Below are 20,044 nucleotides of genomic sequence, written 5' to 3'. Positions count from 1 at the left end.
AGTAGGCTACAAGCTCCTCAGGTGAAATGAGGCTGTTTGATGTTCAAGGTGCACTCTGTACGTTTTCTAGTTGAGGCTCCTTCACCTGATTATCTCAAAACATTGTTCTTGCTTGTCTGGAAAGTTCCACAGTATGATATAAACTCATCTTTCAATTATCTAGTTAAAGGAGTTTCTATTGCTTCACAGCTGTACAATGTTTTTGAATGAAATTAATACAAAAATCTATATGAACCAATATTCAGCTCTGTTTATGGAACAAACCTATTGAAACAAGCCGACATTATATAGTTGGATATCATACAACTCTGGCCAACTGAGTCTATAAAAGGAATAGATCAAAAGAAGGAAATTATCCCTATTTTCTCATTTTCCCTCCCAAATGACATCCTTTTTTTAGTCTCCTAGGCGAGACATACTTGATTGTGTGCTTATGCTATTCACTGTACATGCTGTTTATCTTGTTGACAACAATAATTATATATATATATATATATATATATATATATATATATATATATATATATATATATATATATATATATATATATATATATATATATATATATATATATATATATATATATATATATATATATATATATATATATATATATATATATATATTAGGGTTAGGGTTATATAATATAAAACATTTTATTTTAAAAAGCTGTATCTGTAGCTGTGTGTAAATCATATACAGGGGGAGTATACAGTTTTCTACTGCTTTTTCCCGTTGGGGATCGTGGGTGACTGGAGCCCATCCCCCAGTGACTTTGGGCCTTGGGCGGGGTACACCCTGGACAGGGGTACCCCGCCCAAGATAAAGAGGGAGTATAAATACATTGAATTTATCCCACTACCTTCTTTGTGCTAGGCTTGGTCAGGACTGGCTGGAGGATGTACTTATTTTTCAAAGTGAAAATTTGACTTTGGTTTGGAATTTTGAGGGAGAAAATAAAAAAACGCATCTTGACATAAAATAAAAGGCTGAATAGGTGTTTTAGTTGTCAGTGCAGGTCCAGATGGTAAGTACGACCGTACAGGGCAGCTGTGACGAGACCTGCTCTCATGTGAGAGTGGGTCATGGTCACAGTGCCCAGTGCTGTTGTGTCGAGGTGTGCTGGCTGCTCCAGAGTGTAGTGACTAGTCAAGACGGACGGGTACACATGTTTGGTGTTAAATGTTCCCTCCAGCACAAAGTGCATTTTAGTCTGCGCCTGCACCACCTCATTTCCACATGAACGAGCATCAGCTCCTGCACATTTGACCAGAGCACAAACCTGCACACAATAAACAAAAGAGTCATTACAATCACTAATAATACTGATGAGACCAATTTTGTGCTTTTTTCATTCACACTCCATACTCTGATGGTAAGATCCTTCTGTAGCCCAAAACTAACCTGGGGTAGACTGACACAAGAGAGGCTCTGCACTCTCCATCTCCCTCTCTGATTATCACCAATCACTCACTTGCAACATTCACACAGAAGCAAAGTGGAAACAGCATGCACTGGATTGAATCGCCAACCTTTCTGACAAAGAGTAGGCCTACAGCTTACACCATTAAAAATATTACAAAGAAAAATATTACAAATACAAAGACGAAAGTAAATTTTACCAAATGGTAAACAATGGTATTTAAATGCATTGGCACCTGCAGACTATAGTGTCCATTGACTGTGTGCATTCCTGCAAATGCCCCCAATGCGTACTCTTCTGTGAAGTTACTGTCTATGCGCTGATACTGCAGCCAGCAGCAAAAAGAGCCGTCACAGACACTGCGCTGTCCACCAGGCCCACGCAGCAGGATGAAGGTGAAGCGGTCGTGCATCATGGAAGAGGTGAAGGAGAGCGGGTCCTTGCAGTCCTCTGAGTGGCATGATCCAGCTCTACCGAACCCCTGCTCCTTGTGGCCCACTGGCAGAGTGTCAGGAAGAGACTCAAGCGGTGTCAGTGTGGCCACTATGAGCCGGCCCTCCTCTGGATCACCCCTCTGAGCATGGTGGTACACAGCAGAGGAGGGAGAGTAGATCCCACTCCCAGTCATGATCAGCTCATCATTGCGAATGTTCGCAGCTAACAGCGTCACATTAGCCCCCAGGCTAAAGGCCCGCTGAAACTGAATAGTGTCCAGCAAAGGCAGCTGGTTCATCCAGGCTGTGGGGAAAATGAGCTGTCGCACACCCTGTGGAGGACAGACAGATTCAGGTGTAATAAGGTTAACACTGTCAAGTTACTGCACACCTTCTCTAGCAGGGACACAGTTGGTTGCTTGAACAAAATGTCAAAGCAGGTGATGAGACCAAACTTTCCCGCAAAAGGCGTGTCAAACGCAACCAGTTCCATGTGTGGAGGTGTGTCAAATGCCTCCTCAAAATACAGGTTCTGTTTATGATAGCGGGCCAACAGCAACCCATCACTCCTACAAAACAAAAAGAAGACATGTTCACTTTGCAGGCACTCGAGGTGTCAATGTAGAAAGACAAATTTAACTCCGCAAGCAGCAATGATGGCTCTCGCCACCCGGGCGACCGCCTTCCCATGCATTTGCCATCACAACCCGACTGCCCCTCAAACTGTTCTCCCCGTCCAACCATTCCCCAGGCTTCGCTCTGACCCCTGCCCCCCCCAATTACACAGCGCAGCATGCCACATTGGCAGGAGCCATGGCTTTGAACCAGCAACCTGTACATAATATAGATACAATGTCATTTATGGAGGATTAAAACATTTACTAAAAGGACATTTAAATTATCTTTCAAATTTTGAATAATGAGTTGTTTACAAGTCTATATATTACATGTTATTATAAAATGATAAAATATTTAAACTATAATTAAATTGTGCATTGAACATAATTTGAAAATACATCAATTAATTCAGCTAAAAAGAAATGGTTCAATGGGCTAAAAATTGAATGTACAAAAAACTGAAATTCTCTCTTACTGGCCCCTTCATTCCTTTAGAAAGACTCTGAGGTCTGTGGTCCTCCATAAAGAACTATCAACAATCTTAGAGGAAAACTACACTCTCCTTTCTACAGAATATAAAAAATGGACTCTGATCCCAGACTTAAGTTTAGGCCAAAGGATTGAAATCATCAAAATAAATGTTTTGCCCCAGATTTCTCCATCTATTACAGACTCTCCCGATTTCCATCTACGGCTGTTCAAGGAATGGAAGAAGTCAATCTCAAGATTTGTTTCGCAAGGCAGGAAACCCTGAATCCGATTTAAAACTCTTTGGGGTTACCTTATTGGCAGATGACAAAGGGTTGAGTCATTTGGGGAGGTGGAGAACCCTTGGGTCAAATTTGTGTTTACAACATGGAAGGAGCTTAGACGGGTCGGTTTATGACAAACGTTTTGTACCAAATAGAATTGACTCAAGGTCTGGATTACAAAAGGTTTTTCACCAGATTGTAAAAGATATAAATGATAATAATCACATGAAAAGCTTTGAAATGTAGAAAAAAAATCCTTTGACTTGTAGAAACAGGACTTTGATAGGTTTTTACAAATGAGAAGTTATTTTACCCGGAAATTAAACAAAACCACCACAACAACTGAAATTTCTATATCTATCTATCTATATAGATATCCAAGAAGGAGATCATGGGTGTTTCTCTCGCTCTCTCTCTATATATATATATATATATATATGAAGGCCATATTGTTTGCCCATGTCTAGTCTAAGGTCAGATCCGTTTTTCACTGTCACCCTCCGAGACAACCGCTGTTGTGATTTTGGGCATTGAATAAATTGAATAAATTCCCTGTTTAAGAAGCTGGGAGAGGTACAGAGATATGAACCTGTAGACCACGTTGGTGTTGAAGTGCCAGCGACCATCAGAGGGACAGGAGCCCCCGGAGCCCCTGGAGCGGCTGGAGCCCCTGGAGCAGGGCTGGACACTGCCCATGTTGGCCACCACATATAAGCGGTGTCTCCGGGCCAGGCAGCTCAACCACTGCTGCACCTGTGTTGAAATGAGAAGTCAGAAGATTATACTGTAGATTATATTCTTTCTAAAAAAAGAGACATTTTTTAAGCATTGTGTTGTCTTCCGGTTAAATTAAACACAGAGGAAAACGTGAGAAAAAAAATTCAGAAAATAAAGTGTTTTTTGCAACAATAACAAATCTTTAAAATAGAACTTGGTGCAAGGGTTAAGATCTTACTTGGCATATAAACTTAAACGTATATACAATTGACAATCATGTATACATAAAAAGGCAGTTGAGAGACAAGTGTAGTTGATGAGATGTCATAACTGTGGTTCAGGAGCAGGTCCACGCCTCAACCTCTCACGCTAGTCACGCTTCCTAATTAACCCCCCCTTTCCAGCAGCCTATTTCACCTGTCTGGTCCATCATCACCGTTTGTCTCCGCACTCTCGACCCCACCCTTTCCCCCCCAAAAAAACGAATTGTCTGTCTTTCAGCAATAAGGCACTTCAACATCTCCATCGGGGGGGTCCCGAATCAGCTGGAACGACCATCTGAGACGGAGCCCCCATCCTGAGTCTCTTCATCCATAACCCTAACCCATACGCTTGTTTTCTTAATGAATATAAGTATACCCATGAATTTCCCATATAGAGGTGAAAAAAAAAAAAAAAAAAAATTATATATATATATATATATATATATATATAAAAATGATAAATATTGCAAACTATCAAAGAGCACCATTTATAATGTAAAAAAAAAAATTACTCTCCTGAATATTGTCCATTTGTAAAGGTCCTGAGCAGGACATACTTAATTGTGTGTTTATGCTGTGTAAAGTTTCAGATCTCTAGAACAGGCATTTTGGTGCTTTGACCTTTTTGTATCAAAAAGTATATTCGGAACAAGTGATCCAAATATGTGCCAAGTGTTCCAAACTGTTTTATTACAATTTTAGCTCCTCTATGATCATAAAACATACATTTTGATGTTTTGTAGGCCACTAATACCTATTATAACTGCTAAAAACAATGTATGTGAAAATGTGTAAATATGAGTTTTACCATGAATTTCCCATATAGAGGTATATATAATATATATATATATATATATATATATATATATATATTTTAATTAAAAAAATGTTATTGGTATAATGATACATATAACAAAATGCACGTCCAAAAGGCTAATAAAATCAGAAAACGTGATACGTAAAATCTTGTCGTCTCACACTGAAAAAACTGTCTGTTTCCTAAAACCTACCCACCGTTCAAAAGCTTGGCTCATTGGCTAGAATAATATGTCAATTAAAATCTTCTACGTCATCTTCACACGGCGCTAGGTGCAGATAAACAACATGGACCCACGCACAATGGCGGCACATTTTTTTTTCGTGCATAGTCTCATTCTGTAGCTAACAGAAAACAGCGATGCCAAACACCATCTTATAAGTCAAACAGGTCATTTGTTATGGACGGAGAAATGCGTCGGACAAGCATTAGTTGTGAATATTTTCACAGAAGAAAACGCCGTTTACTGGACAATTTCCCCAAAGTGGATTACTTCAGGAAAAATACAAGTGGATATTGTTTTTCTGTGGACTCTTACGGACAGAACGAGTACAAATTCAGATGGTTTGAACATCGATGAGACCGTCATAATTCGCAAAACACCAGAGACTTAATGACAAACTATTGGTAATTGCTTATTGGGGCGTATTAAAATAATCTTTAAAATGATGTATTGCTTGCTGTGATTGATAATGAAAAATAAGAGTGATTATGCAAACGGGAAGAGCATGAGACCAGCGTAGGGACAGAAGGGCGAAATAAAAGAGCCACTTTTGAGCAAGACAACTTTGTTCTATTTTACTTTATTTCTTGATCATTGTTTGCAGAGAAATTCCACAATAACTTGTAACAAACAGGATCCTTTGACTGATTGGAAAAAAAAAACTCTATAAAATGTAAAATAGGCTTTAGTAAAATAGGCTCAAGTAAAAGAGAAAAAAACCTGAAAGACGTTGCACCTTTAAATTTGACTGATAACTCGAAATAGAAAACCTGAAGAATTCAAATTTAAAAAGAATGAGTAAGACACAATTACAATTGGGCGCTCCCTTAGAGATAGAGTGAGGTGCTCAGTCACGTGGGAGGAGCTCAGAGTAGAGCCGCTGCTCCTCCAGCATCTGTTCCGGAGCCTCCTGGGCGCCTCCCTGGGGAGGTGTTTTGGGCATGTCCCATCGGGAAGAGGCCCCGGGGAAGACCCAGGACACGCTGGAGGGACTATGTCACAGCACTAGTGGACAGTATTTGCTGACGTCATTTCCGGTGAGTGTCGCGTTTTCAGAGCTGTTCGTTCTTAGAGCCTTTTACCGATTAATCCACGAATTATACACACTATTTACGCATCATGTACACGAAAGTGAGCGTTTGATTTCTCCGCAAACAATCCGGAGCCTCAAACCGCTCACTTTTCAGTATTTCGTGGATTAAAAGCCCTCCTCACTTTCTAGCTCCAGCCTGAACTAGCCTAGCGCAGCCTAGCCGCTAGCGTCATGGCTGGACCTACCTTTACCTGTTTGAGCTGTCATATGTTGAGTCAGAACACTGGCTCCTTCTCTGATGATAGGTGCGTGAAGTGCAGTGTAGTGGTAGTTTTGGAGGCCAGGGTTACGGAGTTAGAAGCGCGGATCCGCTGTTTAGAGGAGCTTAAGTCCAGTTATAGTTCGGTTTTAGCGCGAGGGCTACCGGACCAGGGCGTAGCATTAGCATTAGCAGTAGCAGTAAGGCCGAGCTCAGCCCCTCAGCGTCTCCCGTGCAGCCGGGACTAGACCAGGAACAGAATAGGGACCAATTTGTGACAGTTCGGAGGGGACAAGGCGCTAAACGCCGAACCTTAGAGCACCGTGAGCTTCACGTCTATAATAGGTTTTCTCCTCTCAGCGAACACACGCCCGCTGAACACACGAGAGAAACTCTTGTAATCGGGAGTTCTATTGTCAGAGACGTGAAGCTGCCAGCTGCTAGCGTTAGGTGTTACCCGGGGGCCAGAATGGGTGACATCGAAGGAAACCTTAGGATCTTAAAGCAGAGTAGGACCCGTTTCCGGCGAGTCGTGATTCACGCAGGCGGTAACGACGCCCGGCGGAGACAATCAGAGGTGCTCAAAGTTCAAGTAGCGTAGTAGTGTGACCTAACGAAGTCGATGTCAGACACTGTAATATTTTCTGGTCCCCTGCCCAATCGGATCAATGCTGAATTGTACAGCCGTCTTTCAGCATTCAACAGCTGGTTATCTAGATGGTGCCCTCAAAACAACGTAGTCTTTATTGATAACTGGAGTGCATTTTGGGGAAAGCCCGGGCTCATACGCAGGGATGGCATCCATCCGACTTCGGAGGGTACATCCCTATTAGTTCGGAATTTGACCGATAGTCTTAAAGTCGTGTTAAGTGACCATCTAGGGATGAGCCCCAGGTGCAGAGCAGCAGTTCAAGACGCTCCTCTGTCGCTGAACTCTCGCCCGCTCTGTTACATGTGAAGTGTTCAGATTCAAGACAGATAGACTGTGTGTGTCCCTCGTGTCCCTCGTACAAATAATGCCAAAAAGTCACATCTCAGAAAAAATATTTCAGGCGTCAGACCAAATAACTTAAGGAAAATAACAATCACAAATGACACAAATAAACAAATGACATTAACTTCCACTGCTATGCAGACGACACTCAGCTGTATTTATCAATGAAACCTGATCAGAGCGATCAAGTAGACAGACTTAGTGCTTGTGTGAAGGAGATAAAAACCTGGATGACACTAAACTACCTGCTTCTTAACCCTGAAAAAACCGAGGTCATTGTGCTTGGCCCTAAGCATCTACTAGACGCTCTATCTGAGCAGATAGTCACACTGGACAATGTCAGTGTAGCCTCCAGTTCTACTGTAAGAAACCTTGGAGTCTTATTTGACCAGGAGCTCTCATTTAAAGCTCATATAAATCAAGCTTGTAAAACAGCCTATTTCCATTTGCGCAACAAGAGCCAAAATCAGAAGAATCCTGCCTAAAAGTGATGCCGAAAAACTTATCCATGCATTTGTAACGACTAGATTAGACTACTGTAACTCCTGCTCACAGCAGGTCCTAAAAGCTCCATAAAAAGCTTTCAACTGGTTCAAAATGCAGCAGCAAGATTACAACAGGAACTAAAAGAAGAGAGCACATTACGCCGGTGCTGAAGTCTCTTCACTGGCTCCCCGTCGAGTCTAGAATCAAATTCAAAATTCTACTCTTGACCTACAAAGCCATAAATGACATGGCCCCATCTTACCTCAAAGATGCTATAGAACCATATCATCCAAACAGAGCTCTTCGCTCAGACGGTCCCTCATCTGCCTGAAGAGTGGGTCCAGCTCGCCTCAGACGGTCCCTCTTCTGCCTGAAGAGTGGGTCCAGTTCGCCTCAGTCGGTCCCTCATCTGCCTGAAGAGTGGGTCCAGCTCCAGTCTCCCTCGTGTCCGTCTGTCCGTCTGTGAGAGTGGGATCTCTCCTTCACTGGAACTCCTCCAGGTTTTTACGCTTTTTTCCCAAAGAGGTTTTTTTTGTAGTTTTTCCTGGCCGAGAAGGAGAGTCTAAGGACAGAGGACCCTGGGACATCGTCCCTCGCCACCACAGACATTGTCTGACTCCCTCGCCACCACAGACATTGTCTGACTCCATCGCCACCACAGACATTGTTGATTCATTTCTCCCTGTGGCCCTCAGAGGCAACTGTTGTTGTGATTTTGGGCCTTACAAAAATAAATTGATTTGATTTGATTTGAATAAGCACGTAAAATGTGGACTGCTAAACATTAGAGCAATTTCCTCCAAATCGCTCTTAGTTAATGAATTAATTAGTGACTATAACATAGATCTTCTAGCTCTAACTGAAACGTGGCTTCAACAAGACGACTACGTCAGACTAAATGAGTCCACCCCCCCACCCATGTAAACCCCACCCCACCCACCCATGTTAACTTTCAGACCGCCAGGAGCACAGGCCGAGGTGGTGGTGTGGCAGTGATCTCACACTCAAGCCTACTCATGAGCCCTAAAACTAACAATGCATTTCACTCATTTGAAAGCCTCATGCTGTCAATCACATGTCCAAATATGAAAAACCAAAAAGGAGTTTTGTTCATAGTTATCTACCGACCTCCTGGTCCCTATTCAGAGTTTTTAACAGAGTTTTCTGACTTTATATCAAACTTAGTGCTAGCCTGGGATAAAATAGTTATAGCTGGAGACTTTAATATCCACGTGAACATGAGTGATGACGCTCTCAGTAATGCCTTCAGCGCCTTGTTAGACAGCATTGGTTTCACTCAGAATGTAAATAAACCGACTCACACTCATAAGAACACTCTGGATCTTGTCCTAACGTATGGAACAGAGATTAGTGACCTCATTGTCCTCCCTCAAAACCCTATATTGTCAGATCATTTCCTAATTACCTTTCAGTTTATTCTTAAAGATAATCCAGTCCCACAGAATAAAGTTATAATGAAAAGGACAATATCTGAAAAATCTCAAAATTCAAGGAAATAATAGAGCCAATACTCAAGTGATCCTGTCATGTGATCCTGTCATGTGATCCTGTCATGTGATCCTGTCATGTGATCCTGTCATGTGATCCTGCTGAGAATAGTTTTAGTCCCAGTATAAGTGATCAATGTGTCGACTTGACCATGAATTCTCTGACGTCTGCTCTTGACGTTGTAGCGCCGTTAAAACAGAAGGTCATAAGGCCAAAGCGCGCCTCCCCATGGTACAACCAAGAACTGCGTTCACATAAACAAAGAGTTAGAAAGTTAGAGGGATTATTTCGTCGCTCTCACACCGAAGAATCCCTAAAAGCAGGAAAAGTTGCCTGCTGTCCTATAAGCAGGCTCTGCGTAAGGCCCAAACCAGATATTATTCAAATCTAATAGAAGTCAACAAAAGTAACACTAAATTCCTTTTCAGCGCTGTAGCTAGGCTAACAAACTGTCACAGTGCAGTAGAGCCCTCAATCCCAGCTACACTTAGCTCTGATGATTTCCTCCTATTTTTTAATAATAAAATAAAAACAATCAGAGATAAATTAGATGAAATTACCCCCGCTATTAGCCCTGAACTAGCCCAAGCTGTAAATCTAACGTCCCATATAAATCCACCTGTAAACTTAGAAAGGTTCACAGCTGTTGATCAAGCAGAGATAACTTCAGCCATTATGTCCTCTAAAAGCTCAACTTGTGTCCTAGACCCCATTCCAAGCTCCTCAAAGACATTCTCCCCCTAATTATAGACCCTATTCTTAATATAATAAATACTTCACTCGAAAGTGTTTATGTTCCACAGTCCTTCAAACATGCAGTCATTAAACCTCTTCTGAAAAAGCCTAATCTAGATCCCGACCTATTGGTAAACTACAGACCTATTTCAAATCTTCCCTTCGTCTCTAAAATCCTTGAAAAAGTTGTAGTAAAACAGCTTTGTCGCCACCTGCAGGACAATAACTTATTTGAAGTTTTCCAGTCAGGGTTCAGAGCCCATCACAGCAGGGTTCAGAGCCCACCACAGCACTGAAACTCCACTAGTTAAAGTCACAAATGATTTGTTATTAGCCGCTGACGATGGACTGGTCTCAATCCTGGTTCTGTTGGACCTCAGCGCAGCGTTTGACACCATTGACCACAACATTCTACTGCAGAGGTTAGAATGTGATGTAGGTGTTGGAGGAACAGCCCTAAGCTGGTTTAAATCCTATTTATCTGATAGGTACCAATTTGTTAATGTAAACCAGAGCTCCTCACCTTGCTCTAAAGTAATTTACGGTGTGCCACAGGGTTCGGTACTCGGTCCAATTCTGTTTACTCTTTATATGCTGCCATTAGGCAACATGATCAGGTCACATGGCATTAACTTCCACTGCTATGCAGATGACACTCAGCTGTATTTATCAATGAAACCTGATCAGAGCGATCAAGTAGACAGACTTAGTGCCTGTGTGAAGGAGATAAAAACCTGGATGACACTTAACTACCTGCTTCTTAACCCTGAAAAAACCGAGGTCATTGTGCTGGTCCTAAACATCTACGAGATGCTCTATCTGAGCAGATAGTCACACTGGACAATGTCAGTGTAGCCTCCAGTTCTATTGTAAAAAACCTTGGAGTCTTATTTGACCAGGAGCTCTCATTTAAAGCTCATATAAATCAAGCTTGTAAAACAGCCTATTTCCATTTGCGCAACAAGAGCCAAAATCAGAAGAATCCTGCCTAAAAGTGATGCCGAAAAACGTATCCATGCATTTGTAACGACTAGATTAGACTACTGTAACTCCCTGCTTGCAGCGTGTCCTAAAAGCTCCATAAAAAGCTTTCAACTGGTTCAAAATGCAGCAGCAAGATTACTAACAGGAACAAAAAGAAGAGAGCACATTACGCCAGTGCTGAAGTCTCTTCACTGGCTCCCCGTCGAGTTTAGAATCAAATTTAAAATTCTACTCCTGACCTACAAAGCCATAAATGACATCCTACCTTAAAGATGCTATAGAACCATATCATCCAAACAGCTCTTCGTTCTCAGAATGCCGGCCTTCTGGTGGTGCCAAGAGTCTCTAAAAGTACAGTAGGAGGTAGAGCGTTTAGCTACCAAGCTCCTGTGTTATGGAATGAGCTCCCGACCCATGTTAAATATGCTGACACAGTCTCTTCATTTAAGTCCAGGCTTAAAACGTTCCTCTTTAAATCGCTTATGGTCAGACTAGTTAGGAACAGAAACATAAACCCACAGCTTTAGCTACGCTGCCCTAGGAGTAACTGTGCTGGGGGAAGTATGACAGCTTGAGCACTATCCTCTTCTTCTGACTACTTATGCTATCAAACAATATTTATTTTTTGATTCCACTTGCAAACTGTTCACCACCTTTTTCTTTCTCGCACTCCTGAGGACCTGTGGACCCAGATGCCCCTCTCCTGGTGAAGTGGTCCCTGCCCTGTGAGGACGGTCCCTCATCTGCCTGAGGAGTGGGTCCAGCTCGCCTCCGACGGTCCCTCATCTGCCTGAAGAGTGGGTCCAGTTCGCCTCAGTCGGTCCCTCATCTGCCTGAAGAGTGGGTCCAGTTCGCCTCAGTCGGGCCCTCATCTGCCTGAAGAGTGGGTCCAGTTCGCCTCAGTCGGTCCCTCATCTGCCTGAAGAGTGGGTCCAGCTCGCCTCCGACGGTCCTTCATCTGCCTGAAGAGTGGGTCCAGCTCCAGTCTCCCTCGTGTCCGTCTGTCCGTCTGTGAGAGTCGGATCTCTCCTTCACTGGGACTCCTCCAGGTTTCTACGCTTTTTTCCCAAAGAGGTTTTTTTTGTAGTTTTTCCTGGCCGAGAAGGAGAGTCTAAGGACAGAGGACCCTGGGACATCGTCCCTCGCCACCACAGACATTGTCTGACTCCATCGCCGCCACAGACATTGTCTGACTCCATCGCCACCACAGACATTGTCTGACTTCATCGCCACCACAGACATTGTTGATTCATTTCTCCCTGTGGCCCTCAGAGGCGACTGTTGTTGTGATTTTGGGCCTTACAAAAATAAATTGATTTGATTTGATGTCTCTCGGCTCTTCAAACTTTAAGTTTGAATCCGTTTTTAGAGATGAAATAACGACCCGCAGGTTGTCCTTTGGGGTGTTTTCATCATTTGAGTATGTCTCCTTAAAATGGAGCTAAAACAGTCTCCATCCATTCTCTTCATTGTTTTATACAAGCCTCTCCAGCACTGCCAACGTTTTATTGATTTTACTGAGATGTTTCAGTCGTATGCTCAGACTTTGATGGTTTGGTCATTACAGGTGATTTCAATGTTCATGTTGATAATATTTGTGACAGAAACGCTAAAGAGCTTGATGTTGTCCTTCAAACCTTCAGTCTTACTGGTGGAGTGAGAGGCCCCACCCACGGCAGAGTGGCCCCACCCACAGCAGAGAGGCCTCTTCCACAGCAGAGTGGCCCCACCCACAGCAGAGGCCCCACCCACAGCAGAGGCCCCACCCACAGCAGAGTGGCCCCACCCACAGCAGAGTGGCCCCACCCACAGCAGAGTGGCCCTACCCACAGCAGAGTGGCCCCACCCACAGCAGAGTGGCCCCACCCACAGCAGAGTGGCCCCACCCACAGCAGAAGGCACACTCTAGATCTCATAATGGGGTAAAGGGGGTAAATATTTCAAATGTCGATGTGGTCGATGCTGCTCTGTCTGATCATTTCTGTGTCTTCTTTGACATGTCTGTTTTTCCCAAACCACCAGCTGGTTTGGGGGGGAAAAAAAAACTTGTCTCATGTTCTAATGTAAATGATTTGTTGAACTCTGTTACATCTAGTGTTTTGAATGTTCTGGACACCATTGCCCCCAGGAAGGCTAAAATGGTTAAAAATTAGCAGAAGTTGCCATGGAGACATGATGATTGGGTCAGAACACAGAAAAGGGAGTGTCACGGGCCCAACGGATATGGAGCAAGTCAAAGCTCCAGATTCAAAAAGAGATTTACAAAGAGAAGCTGAACATGTACAACCTCATTTTATGTAGAACTAGGGAAAGATATTTCTCTGAAATTATTGGAAGCTGCAGTAACAACTCGCGTGTCCTGTTTCCACAGTAACAGATGAACAAACCCTCCAGCTCAGCTGCCGTTAGAACTCATTTCCACATCCAAGAGTTTGAGTTGTAAGAGCAAAATAACATATTAGGTGCTGAAATAACAACTACTGAAATTCAAAGTGCAATGAAAAGACTAAAAAACAATAAATCTCCAGGAGTGATGGGTTCACCTCAGAGTGGTATAAAGCTCTAAAAGACGCACTTACTCCTTTGCTTTTATCAACTTTTAACTGGCAATTAAAAAAGCTCAGATCCCTCCGAGTTGGAAGGAAGCCATCATATCCTTGACTGTGCCTCATATAGACCTTAGACCAACTAAACATAAATACAAACTAAATCAAGAAACATTTAGATCAAAATAACAGTCCAATTTGGTCCAAAGTCTGTGGAATTTGTCATTTTCCAAATTAAGTCAAAATGTAACTGATGTCTGTTATTACGTCGGTCCTGACCTTTTTTGTTGGTGAGGTTTGTGTCAACAATTTCTTTGTTATGGCCTTTTTTTCCTGCTGCCAACAGTATATTCCAAAGGTATCCATTAATTTTGTCAGGAGTTTTGAGAAATCTGGACAGAACATTCATTTTTATAGTTTCAATCAGTTGACTTAAAGGTTGAATGGACGATTTTTTTGGCCCAAATCTGAGTCTTATTTCCTCGTGGCCGATTAGTCCTGCCACGTGTCAATCACAAAACGCACCTACCGCTCACCTGCAGCCGCGTGAGGCTCGTCCCACGTTTCCGCGTGTCTAAGCGCATTGATCTATCATAATATAGTTCCCTCAGTGTACGGGACAAAATGAAGATGGAGAAAGACAGTTGGAGCTGACTCAGAAGAAGACGGAAATCTACGGGAGACGAGAGATGATGCGATCCATCGCGCTAATAAACAAACGCACGTGTGTTGTATCAGTCCGCACGGGGGTGTGGCATGAGGACGGGGGTGTGGCATGCACACTTCCGCCTGCGTTCTCAAGTTGCCGAAAAATCGTCCATTGCACCACTAAGTATGGGATAAGAGTCCATTTTGCAAGATCTTTCTTTATTGTGGAGTATAGTTTTAGAATCAGATCAGAAGGTTTATTGCCATTGTCAGTGAACAGAGGAACTTCCTTTGGTTATTCGGTGAAACATAAAAACAATGAACAATGATAAAACAACATATCTAAAATCAAAAAGTAAGATAAGATATTCCTTTATTGTCCGACATGGGGAAATTTCATTGTTGCAACGCAGGTAGATACAGAGGTAGATACAGAAGAAAAGAACAGATCACTTATAGCAAGTTTGAAAAACACTCTCAGTAGAAGATCTCCTATAAACAAAACCTCCCATTTCCCAACAAGGGATGGAGGGGAAAAATAATGAAGATAAAAATAAATACATAAATACATAAATACCATTGCATGTGATCACGACAGTAATTGCACATGAATATGTGTCACGGCGGCACATGGATTGCACATGAATTTCACAGTAATTGCACATGAATCACGACAGTGATTGCACATAGGTCAGTATTGCGAGTGTTCAGGACTAACAGTGTTTGTTATAAAGTCTGACAGCAGCAGGAAGGAAAGACCTACAAAACCTTTCCTTCCTTTCTCTCACTGAAGCTGCTCTCCAGAGCGGACAGAGTGTCCTGCAGGGGACAGAGTGTCCTGCAGGGGGCGACACTCACGGTCAAGCATAGATGTGAATCTAGCCAGGACCCTTCTGTCCCCCACCTCCTGCACCGAGTCCAGAGCACAGCCCAGGACGGAGCTGGACTTCTTGATGACTTTGTCCAGCCTCTTCCTCTCCCTCTCTGTGATGCTGCTGCTCCAGCAGGCCACACCTACAGGAGCTGATGCCACCACAGAGTCATAGAATGTCTTCAGGAGTGGCCCTGTCACTCCAGAAGACCTGAGTCTCCTCAGGAGGTAGAGCCGACTCTGGCTCTTCCTGTACAGTCTGTGTTATGAGTCCAGTCCAGTTTGTGGTTCAGATGAACACCCAGGTACTTGTATGAGTCACTCTCTCAATGTCCCGTCCCTGGATGTTCACTGGTGAGGGGGCAGTGGAGTGGCGTCTGCGGAAATCCACCACCATCTCCTTGGTCTTCCCCGCGTTGATGAGGAGGTGGTTCCGCTGACACCAGTCCACAAAGTCCTGCTCCAGTCCTCTGTACTCCGCGACATCGTCGTCCGTGATGAGTCCGATGATGGCAGAGTCGTCAGAGAACTTCTGCAGGACACAGCTGTCCGTGTCTGAAGTCTGCAGTGTAAAGGGTGAAGAGAAAGGGCGCGAGGACAGTGCCCTGGGGCGCCCCCTAAAACAATTTAAATCTAAAAATAGGCTTACTATGTACTCATTTACAGTTACATTTACAGATGTAGTGCAGAGAGTGAACAGTGCAGATTGATTAAATTGTAGCTGGCAGTGGCAGGTGTTTAGAAGTGTTCTTAAGGGAAAGAAACTGTTAGTCTGAAACTGTATGTCTACGAAACTCAAACTACGTTCAACCTTATTCTAGTAACATGTCATAGAAAAGATACCCCAGGTTTTGTGTACAAACTTTAAAAAGTAAAAAGGCCAATCTAAAAGTGTACTGAAGGTTTTTGAGACTTTGCAGCAGGGACACTGTGATGGTACCTCAGTGTTTGAGTGGCGCAGCGGATCTTCACAAGGGTTCCAGCTCTCCTGCTGTGGGTCAGGGACCATCTCCAAGTAGGCTGCTATAGAGGAGCGAGTGAAGTTAAAGCCCTGCAAACCGTCCTCTGGGAACACCAGCATCTGTGCACCCTGCACACACCACAGCGCTATGAGACATTTAATCCTGTGTACGACATAAATCAAGTTTATGCACACTGCAGCCACTTACAAAGTTTGCGGTCGATATGAGAGTCACACGTGTTAATGGACCTGTCCTCATGCGGGACAGTGACAGAAATTTGTTCTTTATAAAAAAACAGTACACTTGGGACCCAACTTCAGCGCTGAACAGCTGCAGCTCCTGCTCTAACCAAAGCAGCAAGGCAACTCCTCCAAAGCACATGCTTGGCACCTCCCTCCCGTTCATCCCATTTTGCACTCTTGCCCTCTTACAATTCTACGAACTGTATCTCTCCGCTCTCTATCTGCCTGACCTGTGTGATGGAGATTTAACGCTCGTCTGAGTGCAAAGTCTAAATCAGAAACTAATTTTGACAAGACAATAAACATATTTACCATGGCCGAACATAATAATCTCTTGGACCATTAAATAAAATGCATCAGGACCTGAGAAATCTGATGGTTAAGTCAGTAGTAACTGAGAGAGGTTAGCGGATGTCTTTACCACTGCCTTAAATGAGACGTGGACTGTATGTAAATCTGTTGGTCAGTGAAAAAAATGGGACATGGGAGCAAAAAGCAGAAGGAGCAGGAGAGGGCGGGGGAGCGAGTAAGGAAGGAGTGCACACAACAGAGGAACGAGGACCAACTGAAGAGTCCAGGTGGAGTCCTCCATGCAGACCGCCCCATCGCACAGCGAGGCCAATTAGATTCAATTTACTTTTGTAACGCCCCAAAAAAAGCTGTTTCCTCGGAAGGCGGAGGGACTTGGCAATGTCCCATCATCCCGTGTCATTAGAATGTCCCAAGCTCTTCTGTCCTTAGACCCTCCTTCTCGGCCAGGAAAAACTACAAAAACTGGAGGAGTGCCACAGTGAAGGAGAGATCCGACTCCATCAGACGGACAATTACTAAGCTTGCGATGTCTTGCCATGTAAGCTTTTTGATTGGCTGCCGTGTGTGTAGGGAAAGGCTGCGTGGATTTGGATCAGCCGTGAAGGTGCATAGTGTTTGGAGCTTTCCTGGCCCAGCTAAAATCCTGGCGCTACTACTAGTTGTCACATTAAAAAAAAAAAAACATTCTGATGAAAAGATTTGGCGGTGAGCAAACTAACATTTATTTTAAATAAAATGTAATTCTAAGTTTTGAACTAAACATTCATAAATATATTAATGCAATTAAAACTATAAACCACGCCAAAATATTTTAAAAGTATTATTTTACTACTTAACACAGTACAAATTGAATATTAAAAGCATTATATTATTTTCCATTGATTTGTTTTAAAGTTGTTGTTTTTTAACATCATTTTCATGTTTAATTAAAGGCGGTATGGACGATTTTTCGGCGATTTGAGAACGCAGGCGGAAGTGCACATGCCACTCCCCCGTGCACATGCCACTCCCCCGTGCACATGCCACTCCCCCGTGCACATGCCACTCCCCCGTGCGGACCGATACAACACACAAGTGCGTTTGTTTATTAGCGCAACGGAGCGCATCGTATCTCTCGTCTCCCGTAGATTTCTGTCCACTTCTGCGTCAGCTCGAACTGTCTTTCTCCGTCTTCATTTTGCCCCGCACACTGAGAGAACTATATTATGATAGATCCATGCGCTTAGGCACACGGAAACGTGCGGACGAACCGCACGCAGCTGCAGGTGAGCGATAGGTGCGTTTTATGATTGATACGTGGCAGGACAAATGATTTATCCACGCCACGAGGAAATATGATAAAAAATTTGCTGAAAAAAAATCGTCCATACCACCTTTAAGATTTTTGAATGGATGTTTAAAAAAAAAATACAATCAGATGCAAAAATTCAAATGCAGGGTTAGGGTTATCAATTAATACAGTCCAATGAAATAAAAGCTTTGGTAATACAAAATCCTAATAAATCCCCCTTTAATAACCCTTTTACCTGAAGCGCCGCCCTTGCAGCCTGCTGCGCGAACACCTGCAGGTTCCTGCGCATGTGACGCAGCGCTGCGCTGCGGGACAGGGTCACGCGTGGCTCCGGGTTCAGCAACACGCGGTGCTCATACACTGCAGCAACGTACGAGGAGGGAAGGCTCTGCGCATGTGCGTGACATGTCCAAGTGGACAAGGCAAACACGACGAAAAGAATCCCATTGGTCTTTTCCCCAAGACCAGGGCAGTTCGATCTGCCCAGCTCCGCGACCATGATCCGATCCAAGGGTCCGAAGTATCTCACAGGGGCGCGCACGCGCACTCCCGTGGCCGTTCCGCTGCGCGCTCACACCAGCAGTCACGTGAGCGCATGCGTGGGCCGCGTCGAAGGTAGTCTAAGACACGCCCCTCTGGCCGTGTACGCGCACTTGCCGTGCACGTGATCCTCGTGAACGAGCCTCAGAAGAGCACGTGTCAGACGAAAACAAACCAGAAGCAGACAATGAACAATTACACAGTGAACACAAGCTATCATCCAGCTACACAAGCTATCATCCAGCTACACAAGCTATCATCCAGCTACACAAGCTATCATCCAGCTACACAAGCTATCATCCAGCTACACAAGCTATCATCCAGCTACACAAGCTATCATCCAACTACACAAGCTATCATCCAGCTACACAAGCTATCATCCAGCTACACAAGCTATCATCCAGCTACACAAGCTATCATCCAACTACACAAGCTATCATCCAGCTACACAAGCTATCATCCAGCTACACAAGCTATCATCCAGCTACACAAGCTATCATCCAGCTACACAAGCTATCATCCAACTACACAAGCTATCATCCAACTACACAAGCTATCATCCAACTACACAAGCTATCATCCAGCTACACAAGCTATCATCCAACTACACAAGCTATCATCCAGCTACACAAGCTATCATCCAACTACACAAGCTATCATCCAGCTACACAAGCTATCATCCAACTACACAAGCTATCATCCAGCTACACAAGCTATCATCCAGCTACACAAGCTATCATCCAGCTACACAAGCTATCATCCAGCTACACAAAGATACATTCAGAACGCTATTCCATGATTTCACTGCTCATGCCTTCTGCAAAGAAGTTTTTATGTGTTATGTTTTCTTCAGGTTGAGTTAAACACAGACCAAGGAAAAGTAGAGAAAGAATTGTGAAAGAAAGTGATGTTTCTATTATGTGCAATCAAATATAATTACCAATAAAACATAATCTGGTGCAGAATCAGGATCAGAAAGTGTTTATTGCCATTGTCAGTAACAGAATTCACAAACATAGGAACTTTGGTGCAACATAAAACAATGAACAATGAATAAGTCAACAGCGAAACAATTTAAATATGCAATGGGATAAAAATAACTATAAGCTATAAGATTAAAAAAAAAAAAAAAATAGGCTTAATATGTACATAAATTTACTGTTGAATTTACATGTAGTGCAGAAAGTGAACAGTGAGTGATTAAATTATGATTTAAGTGACAAGAAACTGTTCTTGTGACGGGAGGTTCTGGTCCGGATGGACCTTATCCTCCTGCCTGAGGGGAGTGGCCTCCTGTCTGAGGGGAGTGGCCTCCTGCCTGAGGGGAGTGGCCTCCTGCCTGAGGGGAGTGGCCTCCTGCCTGAGGGGAGTGGCTCAAATAGTC

General features: G+C 43.5%; 1 protein-coding gene across 1 annotated transcript; it reads right to left on the bottom strand.

Annotated features, from left to right (window-relative positions):
* Positions 1–670: 670 nt before the first annotated feature.
* On the bottom strand, positions 671–18,626 carry btd (biotinidase). Its single transcript, XM_072447272.1, has 6 exons — positions 18,356–18,626; positions 16,254–16,403; positions 3,818–3,981; positions 2,250–2,427; positions 1,660–2,190; positions 671–1,283 (listed from the first exon to the last, which is right to left on the bottom strand). The coding sequence occupies exons 1-6, from the start codon at positions 18,617–18,619 to the stop codon at positions 1,011–1,013; spliced, it is 1,560 nt and encodes a 519-aa protein (XP_072303373.1). The 5' UTR covers positions 18,620–18,626; the 3' UTR covers positions 671–1,010.
* Between the last annotated feature and the right edge of the window lie 1,418 nt (positions 18,627–20,044).

The sequence above is a fragment of the Eucyclogobius newberryi genome, unplaced genomic scaffold (assembly GCF_026437365.1).
Source record: "Eucyclogobius newberryi isolate DKJ021-1_F unplaced genomic scaffold, fEucNew1.0.hap1 SCAF_16, whole genome shotgun sequence".
Taxonomy (NCBI): Eukaryota; Metazoa; Chordata; class Actinopteri; order Gobiiformes; family Gobiidae; genus Eucyclogobius; species Eucyclogobius newberryi.
This window is presented reverse-complemented; position numbering and strand designations above follow the sequence as displayed.

Bases quoted from the DNA above. Each gene is read 5' to 3' on its own strand.
- btd (XM_072447272.1), bottom strand. From the start codon at position 18,619: ATGGTCGCGGAGCTGGGCAGATCGAACTGCCCTGGTCTTGGGGAAAAG. The intron at 2,191-2,249 runs GTGTGCAGTAAC...TGTCCTCCACAG, and splicing joins CTGTGTCCCTGCTAGAGAAG to GGTGTGCGACAGCTCATTTT. The intron at 1,284-1,659 runs GTGCCAATGCAT...TATTGTGTGCAG, and splicing joins ATGGACACTATAGTCTGCAG to GTTTGTGCTCTGGTCAAATG.